A 24619-nucleotide genomic window follows, 5' to 3' on the forward strand; every position below is an offset into this window, starting at 1 on the left:
GCATAAGCAAGTGTTTCCCAACCAGGGTGCCCCCAGCTGTTGCAAAACTACAACTCCCAGCATGCCCGGACAGCCTTCGGCTGTCCGGGCATGCTGGGAATTGTAGTTTTGCAACAGCTGGAGGTAAAAACCCTGCTCTATGTGAAGAATAAGAAGAAAAGTGGACGAAAGCTTCAGGAAACTCAGTGGTTTCACGTAGTCTGCAGTTTGCGGAGTTGAGTTTCACTTCTGTCACATGAGGTGTCACCAGCTGACAGAGGAGGGGGTGCATGTGACAGTGTTTTTTTCCACCATGGTTATCAGCCATGACGGAGGGTATAGTTAGTACAGCAGCTGATTATTGGGAGGGGTGGAGGAAAAATCCCCAAATAATAGCTAAATAATTGTAACATTTTTTTATTTTTGCCTCCTGTAACCTGAACTAACAGAATTCTGTATCTACCACCCGTGCGCTGCAGCACCCACCGGGACACCTTGTTTGTCATTGCACTTTTTCCTTGTATTTGAATATTACTTTTAGAGTATTGCGTTGCAAATCCAGTCTGTGTTGGTTGTTTCTGTACTGCCACAGATATAGGGAGAATCACAGGGGGACTATCTTAATCCGAATGGAGTTTATTTCATTTCTCCATGTCGCTATCTTTAAAAAAAGAAAATAAATAAAATAAAAAAATACATAAATAAAATATATTTATTAAAGTTTTTTTTTTATTTTTTTTTTAATATCAACTGGCTCCAGAAAGTTAAACAGATTTGTAAATGACTTCTATAAAAAAAATTTTTTTAATCCTTTCAATAATTATCAGCTGCTGAAGTTGAGTTGTTGTTTTCTGTCTGGCAACAGTGCTCTCTGTTGCAATTCTTTGCTTGTCTCGGGAACTGCACAGAGTAGAAGAGGTTTGCTATGGGGATTTGCTTCTAAACTGGGCGGTTCCCGAGACACACGTCAGCAGAGAGCACTTAGACAGAAAAGAACAACTCAAATTCAGCAGCTCATAAGTACTGAAAGGATTAAAGGAGTAGTCCAGTGGTGACCCAGTGGTGAACAACTTATCCCCTATCCTAAGGATAGGGGATAAGTTGCAGATCGCGGGGGGTCCGACCGCTGGGGCCCCCCGCGATCTCCTGTACGGAGCCCCGACAGCCCGCGGGAAGGGGGCGTGTCGACCTCCGCACGAAGCGGCGGCCCACACGCCCCCTCAATACAACGCTATGGCAGAGCCGAAGCGCTGCCTTCGGCAATCTCCGGCTCTGCCATAGCGATGTATTGAGGGGGCGTGTCGGCCTCCGCTTCGTGCGGAGGTCGACACCCGCTATCTGGCCGGAGAGCCTGGCCCCCGTACACAGAGATCGCAGGGGGCCCCAGCGGTCGGACCCCCCGCGATCTCAAACTTATCCCCTATCCTTAGGATAGGGGTTACGTTTTTCACTACTGGACTACCCCTTTAAACAGATTTGTAAATTACTTCTAAAATATTTTTTTTTAATCCTTTCAATAATTATCAGCTGCTGAAGTTGAGTTGTTGTTTTCTGTCTGGCAACAGTGCTCTCTGCTGACATCTCTGCTTGTCTCGGGAACTGCACAGAGTAGAAGAGGTTTGCTATGGGGATTTGCTTCTAAACTGGGCGTTTCCCGAGACACTTGTCAGCAGAGAGCACTTAGACAGAAAAGAACAACTCAAATTCAGCAGCTCATAAGTACTGAAAGGATTAAAATTTTTTAATAGAAGTAATTCACAAATCTGTTTAACTTTCTGGAACCAGTTGATCTATAAAAAAAAAAGTTTTTTTCCTGGATAACCCCTTTAATATAAACAAACAGCAGCACAGCACTCCAAAGTATCGTGAAAAATCTAAAATGTGGTTTATTCAACCCATGTAAAAGCAGCAACGTTTCAATTCTTCAATAGAATCATATATATTTTTAATAAATATCTATATATATTATCTCCAAGATTTCACAGTAGTCCAAAGCTGTCAGTACTCTTTGAATTAATGTTAGAGGATACCAATGATTTCATCCATATCCACTAACAATCTATGCCTCTTAGGGCATGTTCCCACTTGGCGTATACGCAGCGTATTTCACGCTGCGCAAAATCTGCAGCAGAAGCGGGAAATACGCTGCGTATCCCTCGCTCACCATACACACAAGGCTTTCCGGCGGAAGCTCTATGTGTGCAGTGAGTTTTGGAGGCGGAGCCGCGCGCCACAGTCACATCGGCACATGGCCCCGCCTCTAAAACTCACTACGCACACAGGGTTGCCGCCAGAAAGCCTTGTATGTATGGTGAGCGAGAGATACGCAGCGTATTTCCTGCTGCTGCAGATTTGGTGCAGCATGAAATACACTACGTTTACGCCAAGTGGGAATGTGCCTTTAAAAAAATCTTGGAGCCGTAGTGCAAAGTATTTCTACTCCGTTGTGCCCGGTCTGCAAAAGAAAAGAAACTTTAACTCACCTTCCTGCGTTCCCTCTTAGTGCTGCTACAGCTGTTCTCTTGTCCGCCGCAGCGATGTCCTGCCTCGGCTGGTGATAGGCTTAGCGCAGTGTGACAATAGACCTGAATGGAGGGGGTGTGGTCACCAGTCATCCGGCACGGAGTTTGCTCTGTGCATCGGATGACTGGGGTGCCGCAGCAATTAGACATCTTATCGCCTATCCTTTGGAGTGCTGTGGGCTGTTTGTAGCAGAGTGAGGGAGGAAGTTCTCCCCTGTATGGCTTCAGATGATGTCACGTCCGCTGGGGAACGCCCCTTCCCAGTCTGTGAATCTGACTGAGACTGAGCAGAAAATACAGAGCAATATCAAGGTAGAAAACTAAAAAATAATAAAAATAAAGGCAGGGGGTGGTTTATCATGATGGGGGCAGTGAATTTGGAAGATTATAAAATATAACAAGATAAAGAGAGGTACTCTTTTAAGGAAGATTTTAGGCTTTAGAAGTCTTTAGGCACTGTTCACACGCTTAAACTTTACAAGTGCTTCTTTAAGAATTGTCACTTCAGGTCGATTTACATGTGGAAAAAGTCTGCAGCGTGTGAATGATAGATTACAAATCTCTTCCACATGCATGGTACATTAAAGGAGTTCTCTGCTTTTTTACAGTATTTTTTATACTCTATCCACAGTATAGGGGAAAAGTGTAGGATGATGGTGATCCAAACGCTTGGACCCCCTATGATCTCAAGTACGGCTCCTTGGCTTTCCCTGTGCTTGTAGTGGGGGTCGACACACCCCTTCTATGCATCTGTATCTCCAGCTCTCCTGTAGAGATGTATGGAGGGGGCTTGTCAAACCTTGCTCTGTGCACAGGCAGTGTGCCGTACAGGAGAACATATGGGGTCCCAGTAGTTGCCCCCCCCCGCCATCCTACACTTATCCCCTATCCTGTTGATAGGGAATAAGATGTAGTGGAGTACTCCTTTAAAGGGATATTCCAGAATTTTTTTTTATTTGACTATGCTACAGGGGCTGTAAAGTTAGTGTAGTTCATAATATAGTGTCTGTACCTGTGTGTGTGACGGTTTTCTCACAATTCTTTGATTTTCACCCCAATATTTATTTTTATCAGCATACAAAATGACTGTTGTCTCAGATTTTTCCCAGCTTGCAATGCGGCCGAGACCTGACTCACTAGTCAGCTGATGACAGGGAGCCTGTCTGCTTCAATGGGTGGAGGGATCGCTTGGTGGGAGAGAGATCAATCTGAAACTAATGCAACAGCTGTTGGCACCCTGATTGAAAACCACAGGTTTGCAGCTCATTTATGTTTCAATGGGTGGGGTGGCTGATGTGTGGCAGGGAGGAAAATGGAATTGTGGGATTTGTTGTCAAAAAAAGAAAAGTCAAACAGGAAATACCAGTTCACAAAAAGCTAGCCACAATGTTATGGTAATCTCATGACATAGCCATTTAGCCCCAAGACAAGCGCAGATCCTTCCTAAGCATGTCCATTACTGTCTGCCAGGTACGTACTAAAATCACCTTATGGTGGAGAACCCCTTTTATCTGTTTAAGATTTTACATGTGAACTTATCCAAATAGTGATCCCCCTGAACCTGTGTTCATTGCAATAGTAGAGTCTCTCGTAAGTGTAACATAAAGTGTAAGGCAGTATTATGTTATTTGGTTATAATTCACAGAACTCCATTGCTTTGCATGTGCATGATAGCTGTCACTGGCACAAGATGATATAACTTGATATCTCTTTCCTTAGGCAGTGCGGTGGCCTCGTCACCAGACGTGGGCATCCGAACCTTCTGCAGTGACTTGAGAAACACTTATCCAATGGTGTGAAAATAATCGTGGAATAATGGATGGTCTCTCCAAACCTGTGAACCACGAGTCAAGGAAACCACTGACCCGCACAGGCCGTGGGGAGAATAGAAGCGTGAGAGTGGTCAACAACCAGAAGCATAAGCACAGAGGGGATGGAAAACAAGTGAGGGATGGCGATGGCAGCTCTACAATCATCGGTAAGAAGGTCAAGGCGGCCGAGCCCTGCGGAGTTATCGTGGAAGACTCGAAGATCTGTAAAGAGAACTCAACCAATTGCACTAGTGGGTCAGTAGACTTGGGACAGGGCCTGCAGGACTTGGGTCACACAAGAGCTAAGAGATCATCTCCCCTGCTTGCAGGAAACCTGAAACCATCCCGAGCTAATAAGCCAGAGCAAAGTGATCCAAAATCCAAAGATGCTGGAGAGTCCATTGGGAATCACGACACTGCCCATTCCAAAGGTTCTTCGAAAAACTGTCCAGAAAATGATTCTGAACATGTGGTCAGAGAGAGTGTATGTGCTCAGTCACCTGGAGATCCACAGACGTCTGCTGCAGTAAGCCCCTCAGGTGAGCATACACGTAGTTCCTCTATATCAGTTCTCTCAAACTGTGGCCCTCCAGATTAGGGATCGACCGATATCGATTTTTTTATGGCCAATACCGATAATATGTGGACTTTAAGGCCGATAGCCGATAACTTATACCGATATTCCGGTATAAGTTATCGGCTATTTCAGCAAAAGCCCCTAAACTTCCCTCCCCCACCCCGCCGAGTCCAACCACCGCCGCGTCCAACCACCGCCGTTCCCCCCCCCCCCCCCCCCCCCTATCCTCTGGCCAGAGACCACCCGCTTCTCTCCCCCTGCCGGTCCTGAGTCCAACCACCACAGCTGTTCCATTGCCTCCCCCACCCCTGGTTTTATAATTAACTGTTCCCGGGGCCCAGAGTCCACGCTGCTTCTGGCTCCAGCGGCGTCCTGAACTGTCACTGTGCACACTGACGGTGACGTCGCGTTGAGGGCGTCACTCGTCATTGCTTAGTGTAAACGCAGGACGCAGCAGGAGCCAGAAGTAGCGCGGACCCCGGAAACAGGTAATTGTAAAACCGGGGAGGAGGGAGGCAATGGGGCGGCGGCGGTCTCTGGCCGGGGCGGTGCGGGGGATTATCGGCAAGGTAATTGCTGATACAGATAACGTCCAAAATCGTGAATATCGGCCGATAATATCGGCCAAACCGATAATCGGTCGATCCCTACTCCTGATGTTGCTTAACTTCAACTCCCAGCGTGCCCGGACAGCCGTTGGCTGTCCGGGCATGCTGGGAATTGAGGTTTTGCAACATCTGGAGGGCCACAGTTTGAGACCACTGCTTTATATAGTCTGATCCTCCATATGAGTCACCGTTGGGGCTGTCAGTGCTTCGATGAGTTCTCGACATGCTCTCAGATGCACATTGACAACTCAGCATTTATGTCCTGTTTTCATGTCGACCAAGTACAGAATCTATTAATAGCCGTGACAAGCAAGTGTTTTTGGACCAGTCATGCAACATTAAAGACGGTCCCAAGGAATTTACAGCAATATCCACATGTGTAACATGCGAATGGTTCACTGCAGATTTTACCACTACTACATTGGAGGGACTGAAATCCATGGTTAAAGGGGGACTCTGGTGGAAAACATATATATATATATATATATATATATATATATATATATATATATATATATATATATATATATTTTTTTTTTTTTATAATCAACTGGTGCCAGAAAGTTAAACAGATTTGTAAATGTTTTAAATAGATTTGTTAAATCAATTTAACTATTAAAAAATCTCTATCCTTACAGTACTTATTAGCTGCTATATACTACAGAGTAAGTTCTTTTCTTTTTGGATTTCTTTTTTTTTTTCTGTCCACGGTGCTCTCTGTTGACACCTCTGTCCGTATCAGGAACTGTCCAGAACAGGATCAAATCCCCATAGCAAACCTATGCTGCTCTGGACAGTTCCTGACATGGACAGAGGTGTCAATAGAGAGCACTGTGGACAGAAAAAAAAGAAATCCAAAAAGAAAAGAACTTTCTCTGTAGTATTCAGTAGCTAATAAGTACTGGAAGGGTAAAGATTTTTTTTATAGAAGTAATTTACAAATCTATTTAATTTTCTGGCACCAGTTGATTAAAAAAAAAATGTGTTCCACCGGAGTACCCCTTACCCCTAAAACCTGCAAAAAAAAAATAGCTGACATGCTGTGGAATAGCAGATCTGTTCCATTTGAAAAATGTCTGGAGTTTGTAAGGCCAAGTTCACACCTTGGAAACTTAAATGACGTAGTTTATTTTGCATGCACATTTTTTGTCTGTAATCAGCACACAAAAATGGTTGTAAATAAAAAAAATGTAAATAAAATAAATAAATTGCAGTCCTTTTTTTTTTTGCTGGTTACAGATGAAAATATGTGTGTAAAATAAAATACGGTGCACAAATATGTGATGTGTGAACAAGGCTAAATGAGAGCTGTAAGCCCTCATCCACTTGCCTGCTACTCTCTTCAAATTTTACCTAAACAGCATTCCCTTTCTGTGATAATTAACACTTAAAGGGGTACTCCGGTGGAGAACTTTTTTACCTTTTTTATTTTTTTCAACAGGTGCAAGAAAGTTAAAGAGTACCTGTCAGCAACAAAAACTTTTAATATGTTTTCATAATCATTAATGAAGACATATTGTAATATATCTTCATTAAAAAATATTAATATTTATACCAGTTTTTTCATTTTATACTTTTGGCCACTAGGGGTCTCTCTTCTATGCCTGGTCTGCAGGCAGCTTCCTATGCTTTTCATAGTAAGTGTACAGCTTTTAGGACTAATGCTGAAAGGGCTCTGGTCCTTCCACAGGAAGTTCAGTATTCTCAGCTCAGGACTCGCTCCCAGCCGCGAGCAGCACTGTGAGCTACAAGCCTGCACATGCCTCTCATATAACAGAGGCCAGTCACCTCCCCCTCCCCCCTGCTCTGTGTTCTCCCTGCCCCTCACCACACGTTATCTTATACATTGTATTATCTCACTGCACTCCCTGCTCTGTGCCCCCCCACCCTGACATTCATCTTAATTACTGCATCTGTAATTGCTCCCACCTCCCCTGGTTCTCAGCATTGAGTTTTTAGTGCAGAGAGACACAGGAGAGAGAGAGAGAGACAGAGGCTGCCGTCCCCTCCCCTGTACTTAGTCGGTATGCACACTGCAGAGCAGTGTTTCCCAACCAGGGTGCCTCCAGCTGTTGCAAAACTACAACTCCCAGCATGCCCGGACAGCTATTGGCTGTCTGGGCATGCTGGGAGTTGTAGTTTTGCAACAGCTGGAGGTACCCTGGTTGCGAAACACTGCTGCAGAGGGAGAGCAGCATACAGGAAGACTGGCAGAAGCAGAGTCCCAGCCAGGCTTCATGTGACATCATGCCTGCCGGGACCCGCCTCCTTCCACCCCTCAGAAAGACAGTGCTCCTGAGCTAATGAAGAGGGATAAAAAAATGTATTTCCACAGCGTTTTAAACCTCAATAAACACAGGGATAGGCATAGTTAGAGTAAGGGACAGATGGGTAGGGGGATCAGGGAAAGTTTAGTTGATGACAGGTACTCTTTAAACAGATTTGTAAATTACTTCTATTAAAAGAACTGTCCAGAGTAGGAGAAAATCCCCATAGCAAACATATGCTTATCTGGACAGTTCCTAAAATGGACAGAGATGTCAGCAGAGAGCACTGTGCTCGTGATGTCAGCAGAGAGCACTGTGTTCTAAAAAGAGAAGAATTTCCTCCAGTATTCAGCAGCTAATAAGTACTGGAAGGATTAAGATTTTTTAATAGAATAATTTACAAATCTGTTTAACTTTCTGGCACCAGTTGATTTAAAAAAAAAAAAAAAAGTTTTCCACCGGAGTACCCCTTTAAAAAGATGTGCTAGAAAACAGATAGAACATGTATTCATACAAATGCTGTACTTTTATCTATTTTGTCTTCTGCTTACTGCAGGCAAGCTCCAAGTATCTTCCTCTGACACATGACACAGCATAAAACCAGAGAGGAAAGGGTTACAGAGTAGAGAGTACTGATTGGCTGACTGCCCAGGCTTGCTCCTGTGAGGGAGACATACTGACACGCCCCCTCCAGCCTGCACAATGAAAAAGTAACTCACCAGCAGATAAATGCTTATATCTCTGGATATATAGGTCCGAGACACATAACAATTATATGCACATGATCAGGATTGGGTCCTGAGTAACATATCACTTTTTTTTCTTTTTTTTTGCACTATGACAGGTACGCTTTAAGAAGCAAGGGCGTTCATTTTTAAATGAACTGGTGTCAGTAAGTTAAACAGATTTGTAAATTACTTCTATTTAAAAATCTCAATCCTTTCAGTACTTATTAGTATCTGTATGCTACAGAGGAAATTATTTTCTTTTTGAATTTCTTTTTTGTCTTGTCCACTAGAGATGAGCGAAGTTGCAGTGATTTGATTCGTCACAAACTTCTCGGCTCGGCGGTTGTTGTTGACGACTTTTTCTAGCATAAATTAGTTCAGCTTCCGGTGGGCTGGAGATTCTCTCCTAGGTCTGTATCCACCTTTTCCAGCCCACCGGAGCACCTGAAAGCTGAACTAATTTCTGAGCCGAGAAGTTTGTGACGAATCAAATCACTGTAACTTCGCTCATCTCTATTGTCCACGGTGTGAATTCAGGTAGAAGAAACAGACATGGTCACACATCTACAATCTTGTATAATGATCTAATTGCTTCTCAGCATAATATCAAAAACTAACAGGTTGTTAGTATACATTTTTGATCAAAAAGTACAAGCCCACTCGCCACGTCAAGGCCACCTATTTAGAGTGGGTCCCTAACGTCCCTAGCATGAAATGGCGTAGCACTGGGCGGCACCAGTGCCCACGGGGGGGAACACGACCCACTGGCAGAGCGGCCCCAATGCCACTCAAACCAGTGCATGGGTCGCACCTCCCCGCAGACACGGCACCACGGCAGCAACGGACGCCACACAGCACTGGCCTTGACGTGGCGAGTGGGCTTGAACTTTTTGATCAAAAATGTATACTAACAACCTGTTAGTTTTTGATATTATGCTGAGAAGCAATTAGATCATTATACAAGATTGTAGATGTGCGACCATGTCTGTTTCTTCTGCCTGAATTCTATTGTCCACAGTGCTCTCTGCTGACACCTCTGTCCATGTCAGGAACTGTCCAGAGCAGCATAGGTTTGCTATGGGGATTTTCTCCTGCTCTGGACAGTTCCTGATACGATCATCCGGTGTCAGCAGAGAGCACTGTGGACAAGACAAAAGGACAGCAAGACAACAGGAAATGAATTTCCTCTATAGCATACAGCTGCTAATAAGTATTGGAAGGGTAAAGGTTTTTTAATAGAAGTAAGTAACAAATCTGTTTAACTTTCTGGCACCAGTTGATTTAAGCGGCTTTGAAGCGAGTGTAGGAGCTATCAGTAGCCAGACACTGTTAATGACCCGCAGCTGCCGTTCATTAACCCTTTAGATGCCATGATCAATGCTGATCACTGATTACACTGATCACACTGTATAATGCTATGCCATAGGCATAGCATTATACAGTAAATGTAATCTAATTATTGCAAAAAATGAGCCCTCATACATCCCTGTATATGAAAAAATAAAGTTATAGTTTATGCATATGAATTTTGTTTAAACAAAGTTTGCATTTTTTGAAGTACAATAAAAGAAAAACTATATAAATTGGGTAACATTTTAATGACCTACAGAATAAAGATAATGTATCATTTTTACCATAAAGTGCACTGCGTAAAAACCAAATCCCCCCAAAAGTTGCAAAATTGTGCTTTTCTTATAAATTTCCACCTGCAAATATAACTTTTTTGGTTTCATGGTATATCTTATGGTAAAATGAAAGTTGTAGTTACAAAGTACAATTGGTCTTGCAAAAAAACAAGCCCTCATATGGGTCTGTAGGTGAAAGAATAAAAGAGATAGGGATTTTAAAAGGAGAGGAGGAAAGAACAAAAATGCAAAATTGAAAATTGGCCTTGTCCTTAAGGTCAAAATGGGCTTCGTCCTTAAGGGGTCATCAAAAAAAACTTTTGATATATTATAGATTAATGTATGCAGAATAACTTTCCAATTGTATGTTATTAAAAAATATGCTTCTATCTATTTAATTTTCCACTTTTGAAAAAATTACCACTAGGGGTCTCCCTACCAGTCCTGGCCGCAAGCTTTTTTTTTTTTTTTTTTTTATAGATTTCACACTCATTCTGGAGTCCGAAATCTCAGACTGTAGCTGGGACACAGACAAGCTCAGCACTACTCCCTGCCTGTCAATCAGACAGGCAGGAGCCAGCACTGTGCTCATAGCACAGCAGGGCATACTCCTGACTCTGCCTTACTGCATGCCCTCATTCATTTTACTATCTGAGCTCCGATCTTTCTTCTCTCTGCACATGCAGTTGTAAACAGAGAGGAGAAGATTCAGAGCTGCCAGCTGCTGTGTTCATAGCCTCTATGCCGGGCCACGCCCCCCTTCCTCCCTCACACTAGGATGGCTAAATGAGCAGCCAAGAAGACAATAAATCAGCTAGAAGGGGGGGGGTTTCAATGAAAAGAAACACAGGGATAGTGTCAGTGAGAGTCAAGGTCAGATGGGGGTGGGATTAGGACGAGTTTAGATCGTGATAAGTACTCTTTAAGGCTTGTTAACATTTTGGAAATGCAAGGAATTCTGTGCGGATTTTGCCTTGCAGCATACTCAAATTGACTTTAATGGATTTTCCTCCGTTGTGTTCACACAGTGGAAGTTGTGTACGACAGAACTTCCGATGAAGTTTCGAATTCCAGCAGAAGATTGAATGTATTCAATCTTCCAGTTCCACTGTCCGGAAGTAAAAGCCCATAAGTCAATAGGACTTTGATTTTCAGCGCTTGTTTCTTCCTAAATGAAGTGCCGATTAGCATAGTTTCTGCTCCATTACTGTGGAGCAGAATGGATGCAGATCCAATGAGAAACTCCGTAGTGTGAACATTCCCTAATGGTACGTTCAGTATTCTGGATTGTTCCGCAGTAAATTAGAGGGATGCAGTGACAAGCCAGCAACAAATTATGCAGATGTTGGTGTAGAGACCTTTTAAAGGGGTACTCCCCTGGAATTTTTTTTTATTTTTTTTTATTTTTTTTTTTTAAATGAACTGGTGTCAGAAAGTTAAGCAGATTTGTAAATGACTTCTGTTAAAAAAAATCTTAATCCTTCCAGTACTTATCAGCTGCTGTATGATCCATACGAAGTTCTTTTCTTTTTAAATTTCCTTTCTGTCTGACCAAAGTGCTCTCTGCTGACACCTCTGTCCATTTTAGAAACTGTCTGGAGCGGCATAGGTTTGCTATGGGAATTTGCTCCTACTCTGGACAGTTCCTAAAATGGACAGAGGTGTCAGCAGAGAGCACTGTGGTCAGACAGAAAGGAAATTCAAAAAGAAAAGAAGTTCCTGTGGAGCATACAATAACTGATAAGTACAGGAAGGATTAAGATTTTTTAATGGAAGTAATTTACAAATCTGTTTAACTTTCTGGTATCAGTTGATTAAAAAAAGAAATGCTGGGAGTTGTAGTTTTGCAACAGCTGGAGGCAACCTGGTTGGGAAACACTGATCTATAGCAATTACTTATATTTACTACTATTAGTTATATGTATGAGATCCTGTATAGTAACATTATAAATGCACAAATCCAATAAGCCTGGTATACAGAAATGTTCTCCCCTTTTTATTATTGCACTTTATACCTCGCAATAAACAGGAACTAAGGTAACAGATATACCGTATCTGCCGGCGTATAAGACGACCCCCAACTTTTACAGTTAAAATATAGAGTTTGGGATATACTCGCCATATAAGACTACCCCTCCTACCGCGATGTACGGTACCTTGTAGTTCCCCCCACATTAGGTAGGCATCATGTTCCTCCACATTAGGTAGGCAGTATAGTTCCCCCACAATAGTAGGCAGCTCCCCCACATTAGGTGGGGAGTTACCCCACATTAGGTCAGCAGTTACCCCACATTAGTAGGCAGCTCCCCCACATTAGTCGCAGTTCCCGAACATTAGTAGGCAGCTCCCCCTCATTTGTAGGCAGCTCCCCCCACATTTGTAGGCAGCTCCCCCACATTAGGTCAGCAGCTCCCCCACAATAGTAGGCAGCTCCCCCACATTTGTAGGCAATTCCCCCACAATAGTAGGCAGTTTCCCCACAATAGTAGGCAGCTCCCCCCACATTTGTAGGCAGCTCCCCCCTCATTTGTAGGCAGCTCCCCCCACATTTGTAGGCAGCTCCCCCCACATTTGTAGGCAGCTCCCCCCACATTTGTAGGCAGCTCCCCCCACATTTGTAGGCAGCTCCCCCCACATTTGTTGGCAGCTCCCCCCACATTAGGTCAGCAGTTCCCCCACAATAGTAGGCAGCTCCTCCCACATTTGTAGGCAATTCCCCCACATTAGGTCAGCATTTCCCCCACAATAGTAGGCAGCTCCCCCCACATTTGTAGGCAGATCCCCCAACAATAGTAGGCAGCTCCCCCCACATTTGTAGGCAGCTCCCCCCACATTAGGTCAACAGTTCCCCCACAATAGTAGGCAGCTCCCCCCACATTAGATTGGCAGCTCCCCCCAACAGACATACAGCTTCCAGCCATATACAGTGTATGGCTGCAGGCTGTATGTCTGTACTACCCCCACAGTGTTCCGGTCATCGCTCCTCCGCCCCGGGTCACCATCTACTGCTATGGCCTATGGACCATAGCAGTAGGTGCCGGGACTGGGGAGCGGTGACCGGATCACTTAAGATAGCACGGCCGGTCACTCACCAGGCCCCGGTCGGCGCACGTCCTGCGGTCCTCCTGGTCCTGCGCTCCTCTGCCTCTATGGTTGTAGGCACGTAACATCACTGACGTCCCGTGCGTACAACCATAGAGACGGAGGACCGGATCGCAGGAGGACGCCGGGGAATGGTAAGTGACCGGCGGACATCCTTATGTCCCAAAAAGATTTTTCAGGACACAGGGATGTCCGGCATAGGAATACCTATGATTATCTGCCCGGGCCGGCTCCCGTGTGTGGCTGCAGGCAGGGGCCGGCCAGAGCAGCTAAATACTAATACTGTATACTAAAAACCAGGGGCCTCCAGCTGTTGTAAAACTACAACTCCCAGCATGCCCGGACAGCCTTTGCCGTGCTGGGAGTTGTAGTTTCACAACAGCTGGAGGCCCCCTGGGTATACAAACCCCTTGTTCAGATTGATACAGATTGTATCAATCTGAAGAAGGGGTTTGTATACCCCAAAATGCGTTATTGCTGTTTCATCCCAATAAACCTGAACTTTAATTCACTTCCATGATTTGGTTGTGAGATCCCTCTGGACACCTGAGCGCCTGCACGAAGGTCACTTTTTTCTTGCCTAGTTAGTCACAGCAGGAACCTCTAGTAGTAATGGCTCTCTCTTCTACTAGCCGGTCTATGCAGGAGGAGGTCACAACGTCCGGCCCCATACAGTTAGGTGGAAACATGGTGACTGATATTTTCCAACCTCTACTGACCCTCTATTGATAAAACGTAGTTCAATACTGTAAATTATCATAAGAAGATCTCTGAGAATTATTGTATGGCCCTGGAAGGGGACAAATATTAGTGGTGTGTTCGGCTTAGAGAAGTGTTTTCCAAACAATGTGTCTCCAGCTGTTGCAAAACTACAATTCCTAGCATGCCCGGACAGCCTTTGGCTGTAAATCAGGGCCATTACATGCAATGGGAATCAGGTGTCTTATAATTTTGCGGAATTCCTCTCCGAGCCCCATTGAAGTTAATTCTGTGCAAATCTGATAGAAATCCACATTCTGCTTTTCTGCATGGAAATTGAGCAGAATAGCAGAGTTTCCGCTGTGTGAACATAGGCTTAGGGTCTCTTCACACTGAGGAAATTCTAAATGATCCAGAATCAGCAAGATTGAACTTGTTCAGTCTTCATATTCCCTGCTGGAAGTTCCGCAACGGGATTCCCACTGAAATAAATGGGAGGGTGCGGAAAGGTAAAAATATCCATGAGGAATTCCACACGGCTTCTTCGTAGTGTGAACAAGGCCTAAGGATGTTTGACATGGGCCAAATACAGTGATCCCTCAACTTACAATGTCCTCAGGTTACAATATTTGCAACATGCATTGGTCTTTTCTGGACCATTGTAACTTGAAACCAGACTCAACATACAATGTACAGACAGTCCAGATCTGCGAAACGTGTCAATGGCTGGAAGAACCGACCAATCAGAATGGACATTCACTGGTAAAACCCCTGTATTACTGAAGTGTATGCACTGACTGGTGTCTGGTAGCGCCCCCTACAGTACAGGGAGGTATTACATGTTCTGTACTCTTTACCTGTGCCAGGGTTAGCTGCTCCTTTGGACACCAGGTGAGGACGGCTCCATGTTACTTTTTTAGGACATTGTGTACTGTACAGGACCCTGAAGAAGCTCCTGTCCTCTACATAGACAGTGATTACAGCTCCCAGCAGATCTTTCTTACTTTTAAATATAAGGACTTACTTTATCTATATTAGTTATCTACTTATTTTTCTTTCATCCTCACTTTTTCCTATTTTTGGATGACATTTTGGTAGCTTCAGAACCAATGGCCAGGTTTCCATAGAGTTATGGTCTCCACATACAATGGAACCAACATACAATGGTCGTCCTGGATAGTGAGGGAGCACTGTAGTGCCTAGACAACTAGGCCAGAGCATCCTCAAAATGACAGGGTGTTACATACCAAAAGTGGCCTAAGGAAGGACAACCGGTGACCCAGACATATGGTCAAGAGCACCCAAGGTCCATTAAAGGGGTAGTCCAGTGGTGAAAAACTTATCCCCTATCCTAAGGATAGGGGATAAGTTTGAGATCGCGGGGGGTCCGACCGCTGGGGCCCCCTGCAATCTCTCTGTACGGGGCCCCGGCTCTCGGCCCAGATAGCGGGTGTCGACCCCCGCACGAAGCTGCGGCCGACACGCCCCCTCAATACATCTCTATGGCAGAGCCAGAGATTGCCGAAGGCAGCGCTTCGGCTCTGCCATAGAGTTGTATTGAGGGGGCGTGTCGGGGCTGTCGGGGCTCTGTACAGGAGATCGCAGGGGGCCCCAGTGGTCGGACCCCCCGCGATCTGCAACTTATCCCCTATCCTTAGGATAGGGGATAAGTTGCTCACCACTGAGTCACCCCTGGACTACTCCTTTAATGTATGGAGTGAAGGCTAGTCTGTCTGGTCTGATCCCTTAGAGCAGGGTTTCCCAACCAGGATGCCTCAAGCTGTTGCAAAACCACAACTCCCAGCATGCCCGGACAGCCAAAGGCTGTCCGGGCATGCTGGGAGTTGTAGTTTTGCAACAGCTGAATGCATCCTGGTTGGGAAACACTGCCTTAGAGAAAATTTCTGAAATATTACTGCCGATCGGATCAATCCGATCGATCATCTCTAGGATGTGCTGGCAAAACAAGTCCGATCTATAGAGGCCGCACCTCACAATTTAGGCTGCGTTCACATCGCGATTTCTCCATCCGACTTGAGTACACCATTTTATAACTTAAAATCGTATATAAAGTCCGATCCATTGACCTCCATAAAAAAATCGGATCCATTACACACATCCGATTTGATCCGCATCCGATTTCACACAATTTTTGTTCAGGTCTGAAATCGTGGTCAAACCCGATTTCAGACCCGAACAAAAATCGTGTGAAATCGGATGCGAATGAAAACTGATGTGTGTGATGGATCCGATTTTTTAATGGAGGTCAATGGATTGGACTTTATATACGATTTTATAAGATTTGAAATGGGCACAGTCACAAGCCTTTTTTTTTTAATATGTTGTAGTACTTATGTACAACAACATATCTCTAATATATATTCATAATTTTTTTTATTTTTATAAAAATATTGTATTTTACATTTGAAAACCGGCCACTAGGGGTCTCCCTGGCGTGACGTTACGTTTGAATTCGGACCGATGCCGGCCGGGCAATCGGTCCTAATTCAGTCAGCCTGCGCACGCTCCCTGCCTGTCAATCAGACAGGTATGAGCGAGCGCGGAGAAGAGAAGATGCTCGCATTGACTCCCTTACATCGCATGCCGGCCCCGCCTCCCGGCATATGCGCGTCGCTGCTGCCGGACTGTCCTGCACTTTGCTATGTATGTCTTCTTTGGGGGGGGAGTGGGTTGCACAGCGAGGTTCGGGTAGCGGGGTTCCGAGGAGGGGGGGGGGGGGAGGGAATTGGGGCATGGAAAGATATTGTTTTCAACACAGGGTGCCTCCAGTTGTTTCACCTCTACAACTCCCAGCATGCCCTGACAGCCACTAGATGTCAGGGCAAGCTGAGAGTTGTAGTGGTGAAACAGCTGGAGGTACACTGTATAGATGAACTAAGGGCGGAAGTCGGCCCCCCCCCAGCAGGCATCAGTGACTTTGCACCTGCTAGGGAAGTCTGCCTGGTAAGTGAGCACACTACCAGGCAGACAAAAAGGCATTTTTAGTAAAAAAAAAAAATTTAAGGCAGGGAGGGGGTTAGGGATAGATGGGCAGGGACAGAAAAAAATAAAAAGGATGGTGGGAGCTACTCTTTAAGTTATAAAATCGTGTACTCAAGTCGGATGGAGAAATCGTGATGTGAACGCAGCCTTACAGGACATAAAGGATCTGCTGCTGACATCTTGGTGCAGATGCCTCAGGACATCGTCACTGGTCTTGTGGGGTTTCGGGACTCCTCTTGTCAGAGCTGTTTTGTTGGCATGAAGGGGACCTACGCAATATTAGTTGTATGAATCTCATATCTGACTGGGTTGTTATTTCTCCGTTCACCTCAAAACACTTTTTCTTTTAGTGTTTCTGACATGGAAATAACCCTGTGACTGTCTGGCATAAGAACTCTTATTATATTGCCAATTATCCTGTAAACAAGCTGGTGGGTGGAAAGAAGCGAGCGGTCTCCTGAGATAGCACCGAACGTCACAACAGGCTTCGTAATATTTCACATGGCTTTGCCCTGAGGGGGTATAGTAATATCGTCATCTAATGCTTAGTCTTGGAAAGGAGCCTGGGGAAATTAAAGGGGTTTTCTGGGACTTTGTGATGGATTGCCTATCCTCAGGAGTTGAGCTGCAGTACCCCTATATGGCCACTACACATTGCTCACTGTTTACATCTGAACACTGCAGCGCCACCACGCAGCTGATCGGCGATCCCATATCTATGGCTTATACTGAGGGTAGGCAATGGGTCACTAAGTCCCCTAAAAAAGACCCTTTAAAGGGATACTCCGCCCCTAGACATCTTATCCCATATCCTTTGGCACTGCACCCCAGTAAACCGCTTCACGGAGCGAACTCCGCTCCGTGACGGATTATGAGTGACCACAACGCCCTTAGACATTATTGGGGTACTCTGGTGAAATTATTATTTTTTTTTTTAAATCAACGGGAGCCAGAAAGTTAAACAGATTTGTAAATTGCTTCTATTAAAAAATCTTTACCCTTCCAGTACTTTTTAGCAGCTGTATGCTACAGAGGAAATTCTTTTAATTTTGAATTTCTTTTTTGTCTTGTCCACAGTGCTCTCTGCTGACACCTAATGCTCATATCAGGAACTGTCCAGAGCAGGAGAAAATCCACATAGCAAACCTATGCTGCTCTGGACAGTTCCTGATATGGGCATTAGGTGTCAGCAGAGAGCACTGTGGAGAAGACAAAAAAGAAATTCAAAATGAAAAGAATTTCTTCTGTAGCATACAGCTGCTTAAAAGTACTGGAAGGATAAAGATTTTTTAATAGAAGTAATTTACAAATCTGTTTAACTTTCTGGCACCAGTTGATGCATGAAAAAAAATTTTAATAAAAAGTTTTCCACCGGAGTACCCCTTTAATGGAGGGAGGCGTGACGACTACGGCCATCTGAAGCCTCTTACAGCTAACGGCCAGACCCCTGGGATCAGACATCTCATCATCTTAAAGTTTTTATGTGTTGTACATCTTGGCAAAACAATAGTATTTCTAATATACTTCTTTAAAAAAAAAAAAAAAAAAAAATCACATTTTATTAAAGACAGAAGTGTGCCAACCCTTGGTGCAGGGAACTTTTGGACTTGTTGAATTTCAAGGGAGAGAAGCCACCACCACCACAAATCTGGCAGCAGCCTAGTTTCACTGAAAACATACATGCTCAGCCGAAGTGAGCATGCACGTGCATAGAGGAGAACAAATGAAATAACTGCTGGCCATTTAATCATTTAGACAACATCTATTCAACAAATGGATTAGCATCTCAAGCATCTCCTGCGTTGTATAGGGCACATGGTGTGTGAGCAGAATCTTAAAGGGGTATTCCAGGATTTGTTTTTTTTTCTTGACTGTGCTACAGGGGCTGTAAAGTTAGTGTATTTCACCATATTGTGTCTGTACCTATGTTTGATGGCTGGTCTCGCAATTCCTATGTGATCTTGTTGTTAATTGTTATAACCTTTCCCAGTTTGCAGTGTGGCCCGAGACATTACATCACTAGTCTGGTGTTGAAAGAGAGCCTGTCTGAGCTTCAATGGGTGACTGGACCACTGGTTGGGAGATGATTCTCCACAAGGCTGCAAGGAATTGTAGCTTCAAGCACAGCATGCATGGAAGGCGGCCTAGCTGTGCTGCAAATTTTTTTTGGGGGGGGCTGATGTTTGGGAGGGAAATAAGTCATATCCCACCTAGAAACAAGGGATTCTGGGATTTGTGGTTGGAGGGAGGAAACACAAACAGGAAATAGCCAGTTCACACAAACAAGCCAGAAGTGTTATGGGGAATCAGAACATGGCCATTTACCACCAACACAAGCACCAATCCTTGCATGTCCATTACTGTCTGACAGGTGAGTACTGAAGTCACTTTATGGTGGAGAACCCATTTAAGTTCTGCATACACATTAGAGAAAATTCAGCCAAACCCAATGATTTTGATGGGACCAGCTGCCTGTCTATTCTCTGTCCCAACAGATGAATTCTGGGGAGAGAAGGATCAGGCATGTTGGATGTTACCTGCCTGATCCATTTGCTTTTGGAGTAATTATTAGAGATGAGCGAACTTACAGTAAATTCGATTCGTCACAAACTTCTCGGCTCGGCAGTTGATGTCTTTTCCTGCATAAATTAGTTCAGCTTTCAGGTGCTCCCGTGGGCTGGAAAAGGTGGATACAGTCCTAGGAGACTCTTTCCTAGTCATGTATCCACCTTTTCCAGCCCACGGGAGCACCTGAAGGCTGAACTTATTTACACAGGATAAGTCATCAACTGCCGAGCCGAGAAGTTCGTGACGAATCGAATTTACTGTAAGTTCGCTCATCTCTAGTAATTATGTGCCGCTAGGTCGCTGCTTCCCAACCAGTGTGCCTCCAGCTGTTGCAAAACTACAACTCCCAGCATGCCTGGACAGCCGAAGGCTGTCCAGGCATGCTGGGAGTTGTAGTTTTGCAACAGCTGGAGGCACACTGGTTGGAAAAAACTGTGCTAGGTAAATCTTACAATGGCTTACCTTTCCAAAAGGAGTATTCCCAGTTTAGGCCTTCATGGCATATATACAGAACTATTAAATGTTGTATTATTACGGAATACTATTATAATTATTTTTATTTTTTTTATTATTATTATTATTATTATAGATGTGTTTAATGTCTAACGTTTTCTTTTCTCTCCTTTTTGGTAAATTTACAGAAAACAGTGCTACTACAGAGCCTGCGTCTTTAGATGGAACATCAACAGAGGACTCTACTCTAAAAGACCAAGAACTAGGCTTAAAACAAGCAGAGGATAGACTGCAGAGGGATTATATCCACCGCCTAGAGAAGGTATTGTGCTCCAGTTAACCTAAGCGTTAGGCAGCAATTGTGAATATGTTGGGTGCTCTTACATGCAGCGCTAGCGGGTGCAGCCCGCAAAATATTGTTGAATTGCATCGCTCGTGGCAGAACCTACCACTTACGATTCACTGATAATTGCCGACTGCAAACAGTTTAAAAAAGCAAGCGCAGGTCCTGCCTGCATTTACCAGAAACGCAAGAGCTAGGAGCACCCTCAAGGTGAACAATAAGTTATCACAAGTAGACACATTCAATCTGTCGCTGTAGGATTGTACTACATAGAGTTTAGTATGTTTACACTTACAGTATCTGCTGCATATTTTTATATTTCTCGGTCGGCTCCATTGGGGGACACAGGAACCGTGGGTATATCTTGCTGCCACTAGGAGGCTGACACTAGGCAACAAAAAAGAGAGTCTGCCCCTCCCGGCAGGATATACCCCACCTACTGGCTCTGATCAACACCGTTTTAGTTAAAAGGGGTACTCCACTGGAAAACATTTTCTTTTAAATCAACTAGTGCCAGAAAGTTAAACGGATTTGCAAATTACTAATTACTATTAAAAAATCCCAATCCTTCCAGTACTTATCAGCTGCTGTATAATACACAGGAAGTTTTTTCTTTTTGAATTTCTTTTCTGTCTGACCACAGTGCTCTCTGCTGACACCTCTGTCTACGTTCGTGACATGGACAGAGGTGTCAGCAGAAAGCACTTGTGGTCAGGCAGAAAGGAAATTGAAAAAGAAAAGAACTTCCTGTGTATTATACAGCAGCTGATAAATACTGAAAGGATTGGAATTTTTTTAATAGAAGTCATTTACAAATCTGTTTAACTTTCTGGCACCAGTTGATTTAAAAGAAAATGTTTTCCAGTGGAGTACCCCTTTAATTGTCAGTAGGCCCGGTCCCGCACGACCCTAGGGAGCGTTCCTTCCATAACCTGGATGTGGTCAGGGCTGGGAGGATCTATCTCTCGGTCACCTTCGTGAGTTCTTCTGGAAGGTCATCGCAGGGAGCTACTGGCTTCTAAGGCGACCATCTCTCGGTGGATCTGTTCTGCCATTTTGGAAGATTATTGCTGTAAAGAGAAGGTCCCATCCTTTTGCATCACGGCTAATTCCACCCGTTACATAGGGGCCTCTTGGGCGGTCCCAACAGGGCTTCAGCCTCACAGGTGTGTAAGGCAGCCACGTGGTCGTCCTTACACACGTTAACCAAATTCTACCAAGTGCACTCCTTCTCTGTCTTGTTGATGCCAGCTTTGGTCACAAGGTGTTGCAGGCGGCAGTGGTTCAGCCTTCCACCTAATTCTTGCTTGTTTGTGTTCTATTTCCCACCCCGTGGACTACTTTGGTACGTCCCACAGTTCCTTTGTCCCCAATGGAGCCAACCGAGAAAAGTAGATTTTTTATATACTTACAGTAAAATCTCTTTCTCTTAGGATCCATTGGGGGACACAGCACCCACCCATTTGTAGTTGGTCTGTTGACCTAAGGATCGGTTGTCTGTCGGTGGGTTTGTTATTTGAATTTTTTTGTCTGGGGGGTTCCTCGGACAACCTTTTGGTGTTTGTCGGTTCTCTCCTACTGCTTTGGGACTAAACTGATTAGCTCAGAGTCAATAGGTGGGGTATATCCTGCCAGAAGGGGCACTTCTTTTTTGTTGCCTAGTGTCAGCAAGATATACCCACAGTTTTCGGGGGCCACCAATGGATCCTCCGAGAAAGAGATTTTACTGTAAGTATAAAAAATCTACATTTTTTTGCAGCTGATTTTGCTACCTATTGAAGTCAATGGGTAGCAAAATCAGCTGCAGAAAATATGGAGCAAAATATGCAGCAGATAGTGTATGTGTGAATGTACCCTTAGGGTAGGACCACACGTGCCGTATTTTGCTGCGTATTGGCTGCTGCGTTTTTTTTCTTACCCCTTAAAGTCAATGGGGGAGACTTATCAAAACTTGTGCAGTGAAAGAGTGGTGCAGTTGCCCATAGCAACCAATCAGCTTGTGTCTTCCATTTTTCAGAGTCCTTTTTAAAAATGAAAGACGCAATCTGGTTGTTTGCTATGGGCAACTGCACCACTCCTTCTCTACACAAGTTTTGAAAAATCTCCCTCAATGGGTAGTAAAATTAGTTCCATAAAATACCCAGCAAAATACACCTGTGACCCTAAAGGAATAGTCCTGAAGATAAATTTAATGTTTAATGTGTAGGATTTGATGCTGCAGATTTGAAGCTGTGTTCAGTCATTGATTTTACAATGAAATCTGCAGCATAAAATCTGCAGCTTCAAATTGTGCATCAAATATATGCAGGATACTGTATGTGTTAATACACCCTAAAAGTGCCCGAGGTGCCATTCCAATATAAAGTCTTTACCTGTCACCGATCTCCTGCTGGTGCCCACTGTCAATGCTTTCTTTTTACAGGAAATGCCCGGTCAGCTAATCATTGTTTGGGTGGGCATTTCCTTCATTTTGGGACAGAGAGTAGAAAGTGCTGACATCAGGGCCGGCCACTCTTGCATTGGCAGTAGGTGAGTGCAGATGGATTAAGATAGAATGGCTTCCTGTGCACTTTCAAATGGTGACGCCCCCTCAGCCGGTGACTGTCTGAGCGAACATTTTATGCAGGGAGAACATTTCAGGGGCATCAAGTAACACTTGTCCTCCAAAAAGAAAAACAAGCCTTCATACGGCTACATCAATAGAAAAGTAGCAAGAGCTCTTGGAATATAAAAACAAAAAATAGCTTAGTGCTAAAAGCCCAAAATAGATTGGGTTGTCTAGGCTTAGAAATTAATTGTTGCTTTCCTCCAAAAATAGCACCACAGCCGTCTTTAGGTCGTGTGTGGTATTACAACTTGGCTCCATTCACTTCACTGGAACTGAGCTGCAATACCGCACTCAAACTGAGGAAAAGAGTGGCGCTGTTTCTGGAAGAAAGCAGCTGTGATTTTCTAATCTTCGACAACCCCCTTTTTCAAGGAGATGTGTCATACAAAAAATACATATCCCTTATCTGCAGTATAGAGGGATACGTTTTAAATTGCGCGGGGGGGGGGGGGGGTCTGAGCGCTTGGGCCCCCTGCTATTTCCTCTATGGAGCCCCGGCTGTCCCCAGGAGTGGTGCGTCACGACCCCCGCCCAAAGCAGGGGCTGCCATGCCCCCTCCATATATCTCTATGGGAGAGCTGTTCAGCTATCTTCGGCTCTCCCATAGAGATATATGGAGGGGGCATGGCGGCCGCCGCTTTGGGCGGGGGTCATGATGCGCTGCTTCAGGAAAACACTGAGGCTCTGTACTGGAGATCGTGGGGGCCCCAGCGCTCGGACCTCCCCGGGATCTAAAACTTATCACCTATCCTGCAGATAGGGGATACGTTTTTTTTGTATGAGACTTCTTAAAGAATACCGGTCATGATCTAGCAAAATTTTATAATCCTCCGAATTCACTGCCCCCCATCATAATAAACCACCCCCTGCCTTAATTTTTAGTACTTTTTAGTTTTCTACCTTGATATTACCCTATATATTCCTCTTCCCAGTCTGTAGATTCACAGACTGGGAAGGGGCGTTCCCCAGCAGGCGTGACATCATCTGAAGCCATACAGGGGAGAACTTCCTCCCTCACTCTTCTACACACAGCCCAGAGCAGTTCAGTGTGAGATGAGCTATGATTGGCTAAGGCTGCACACACACCCTTCAGCACTCCAGACTGCATTTCCTGCTTTTGGATTTCTGCCAGGCCAGCAAGAGTCCAAAGTCTGTGCAAGAGAGGGGAGGGGGGGGGAGCTCTGGACAAGTAGGGAGACACCTAGTGGCTGCTTTTTTTATTTATTTATTTTTTAAACACAAATAAAACAAAGAAAACTTCTTTTTTTTTTATTATTATTTTTTTTTTTTTAAGCAAAGTACATTAGAAAGATTTTTTTATTTACCATAAGGAGCGCAATAGCAAAAATAAGTTGCCCATTTAAAGAGCTGGAAAATACTGATGGCTGCTGAAGCCACTGTTGTCCTCCTCCTCTAACATCTTGTGACCAAGAGATGTGTGCAAACACCAGATGCCGTCCTCACATATCAGTTCATGCGAGATCCAGACGCATGTGTGTGTAAAGGATGCGCCGCTCTTACGATCAGCACATCCAGGATACATTTCATGCACAGAATCGCATCTGCGGCCATAATCCGCATTTATCAAGATGCTCCGTGTAAACTGATCTCCCCTTGTCGGGCTAGAGGCGGAATGATGCTGATCCTCTTAAAGGGAGATGCACCCCGGCCGCCAAACTCTAACACAATCAACTTGATAGCGGGTCTATTGGCATTGTAATGGTGC

General features: G+C 44.5%; 1 protein-coding gene across 2 annotated transcripts in view; it reads left to right on the forward strand.

Moving 5' to 3' along the window:
• TUT4 (terminal uridylyl transferase 4) overlaps positions 1–24619 on the forward strand; it is a 107581-nt gene that overhangs the window by 8167 nt on the left and 74795 nt on the right. Inside the window, exons 2-3 of one of the 2 annotated variants that reach the window (XM_056532229.1) lie at positions 4221–4851; positions 20131–20264. In XM_056532229.1, coding sequence (XP_056388204.1) covers positions 4317–4851; positions 20131–20264 — 669 coding nt within the window. In that variant the 5' untranslated portion in view covers positions 4221–4316. The remainder of the gene's footprint in view (positions 1–4220; positions 4852–20130; positions 20265–24619) is intronic. The other variant, XM_056532230.1, reaches the window with a different exon arrangement.

This window comes from Hyla sarda, chromosome 7 (genome assembly GCF_029499605.1).
Source record: "Hyla sarda isolate aHylSar1 chromosome 7, aHylSar1.hap1, whole genome shotgun sequence".
Taxonomy (NCBI): domain Eukaryota; kingdom Metazoa; phylum Chordata; class Amphibia; order Anura; family Hylidae; genus Hyla; species Hyla sarda.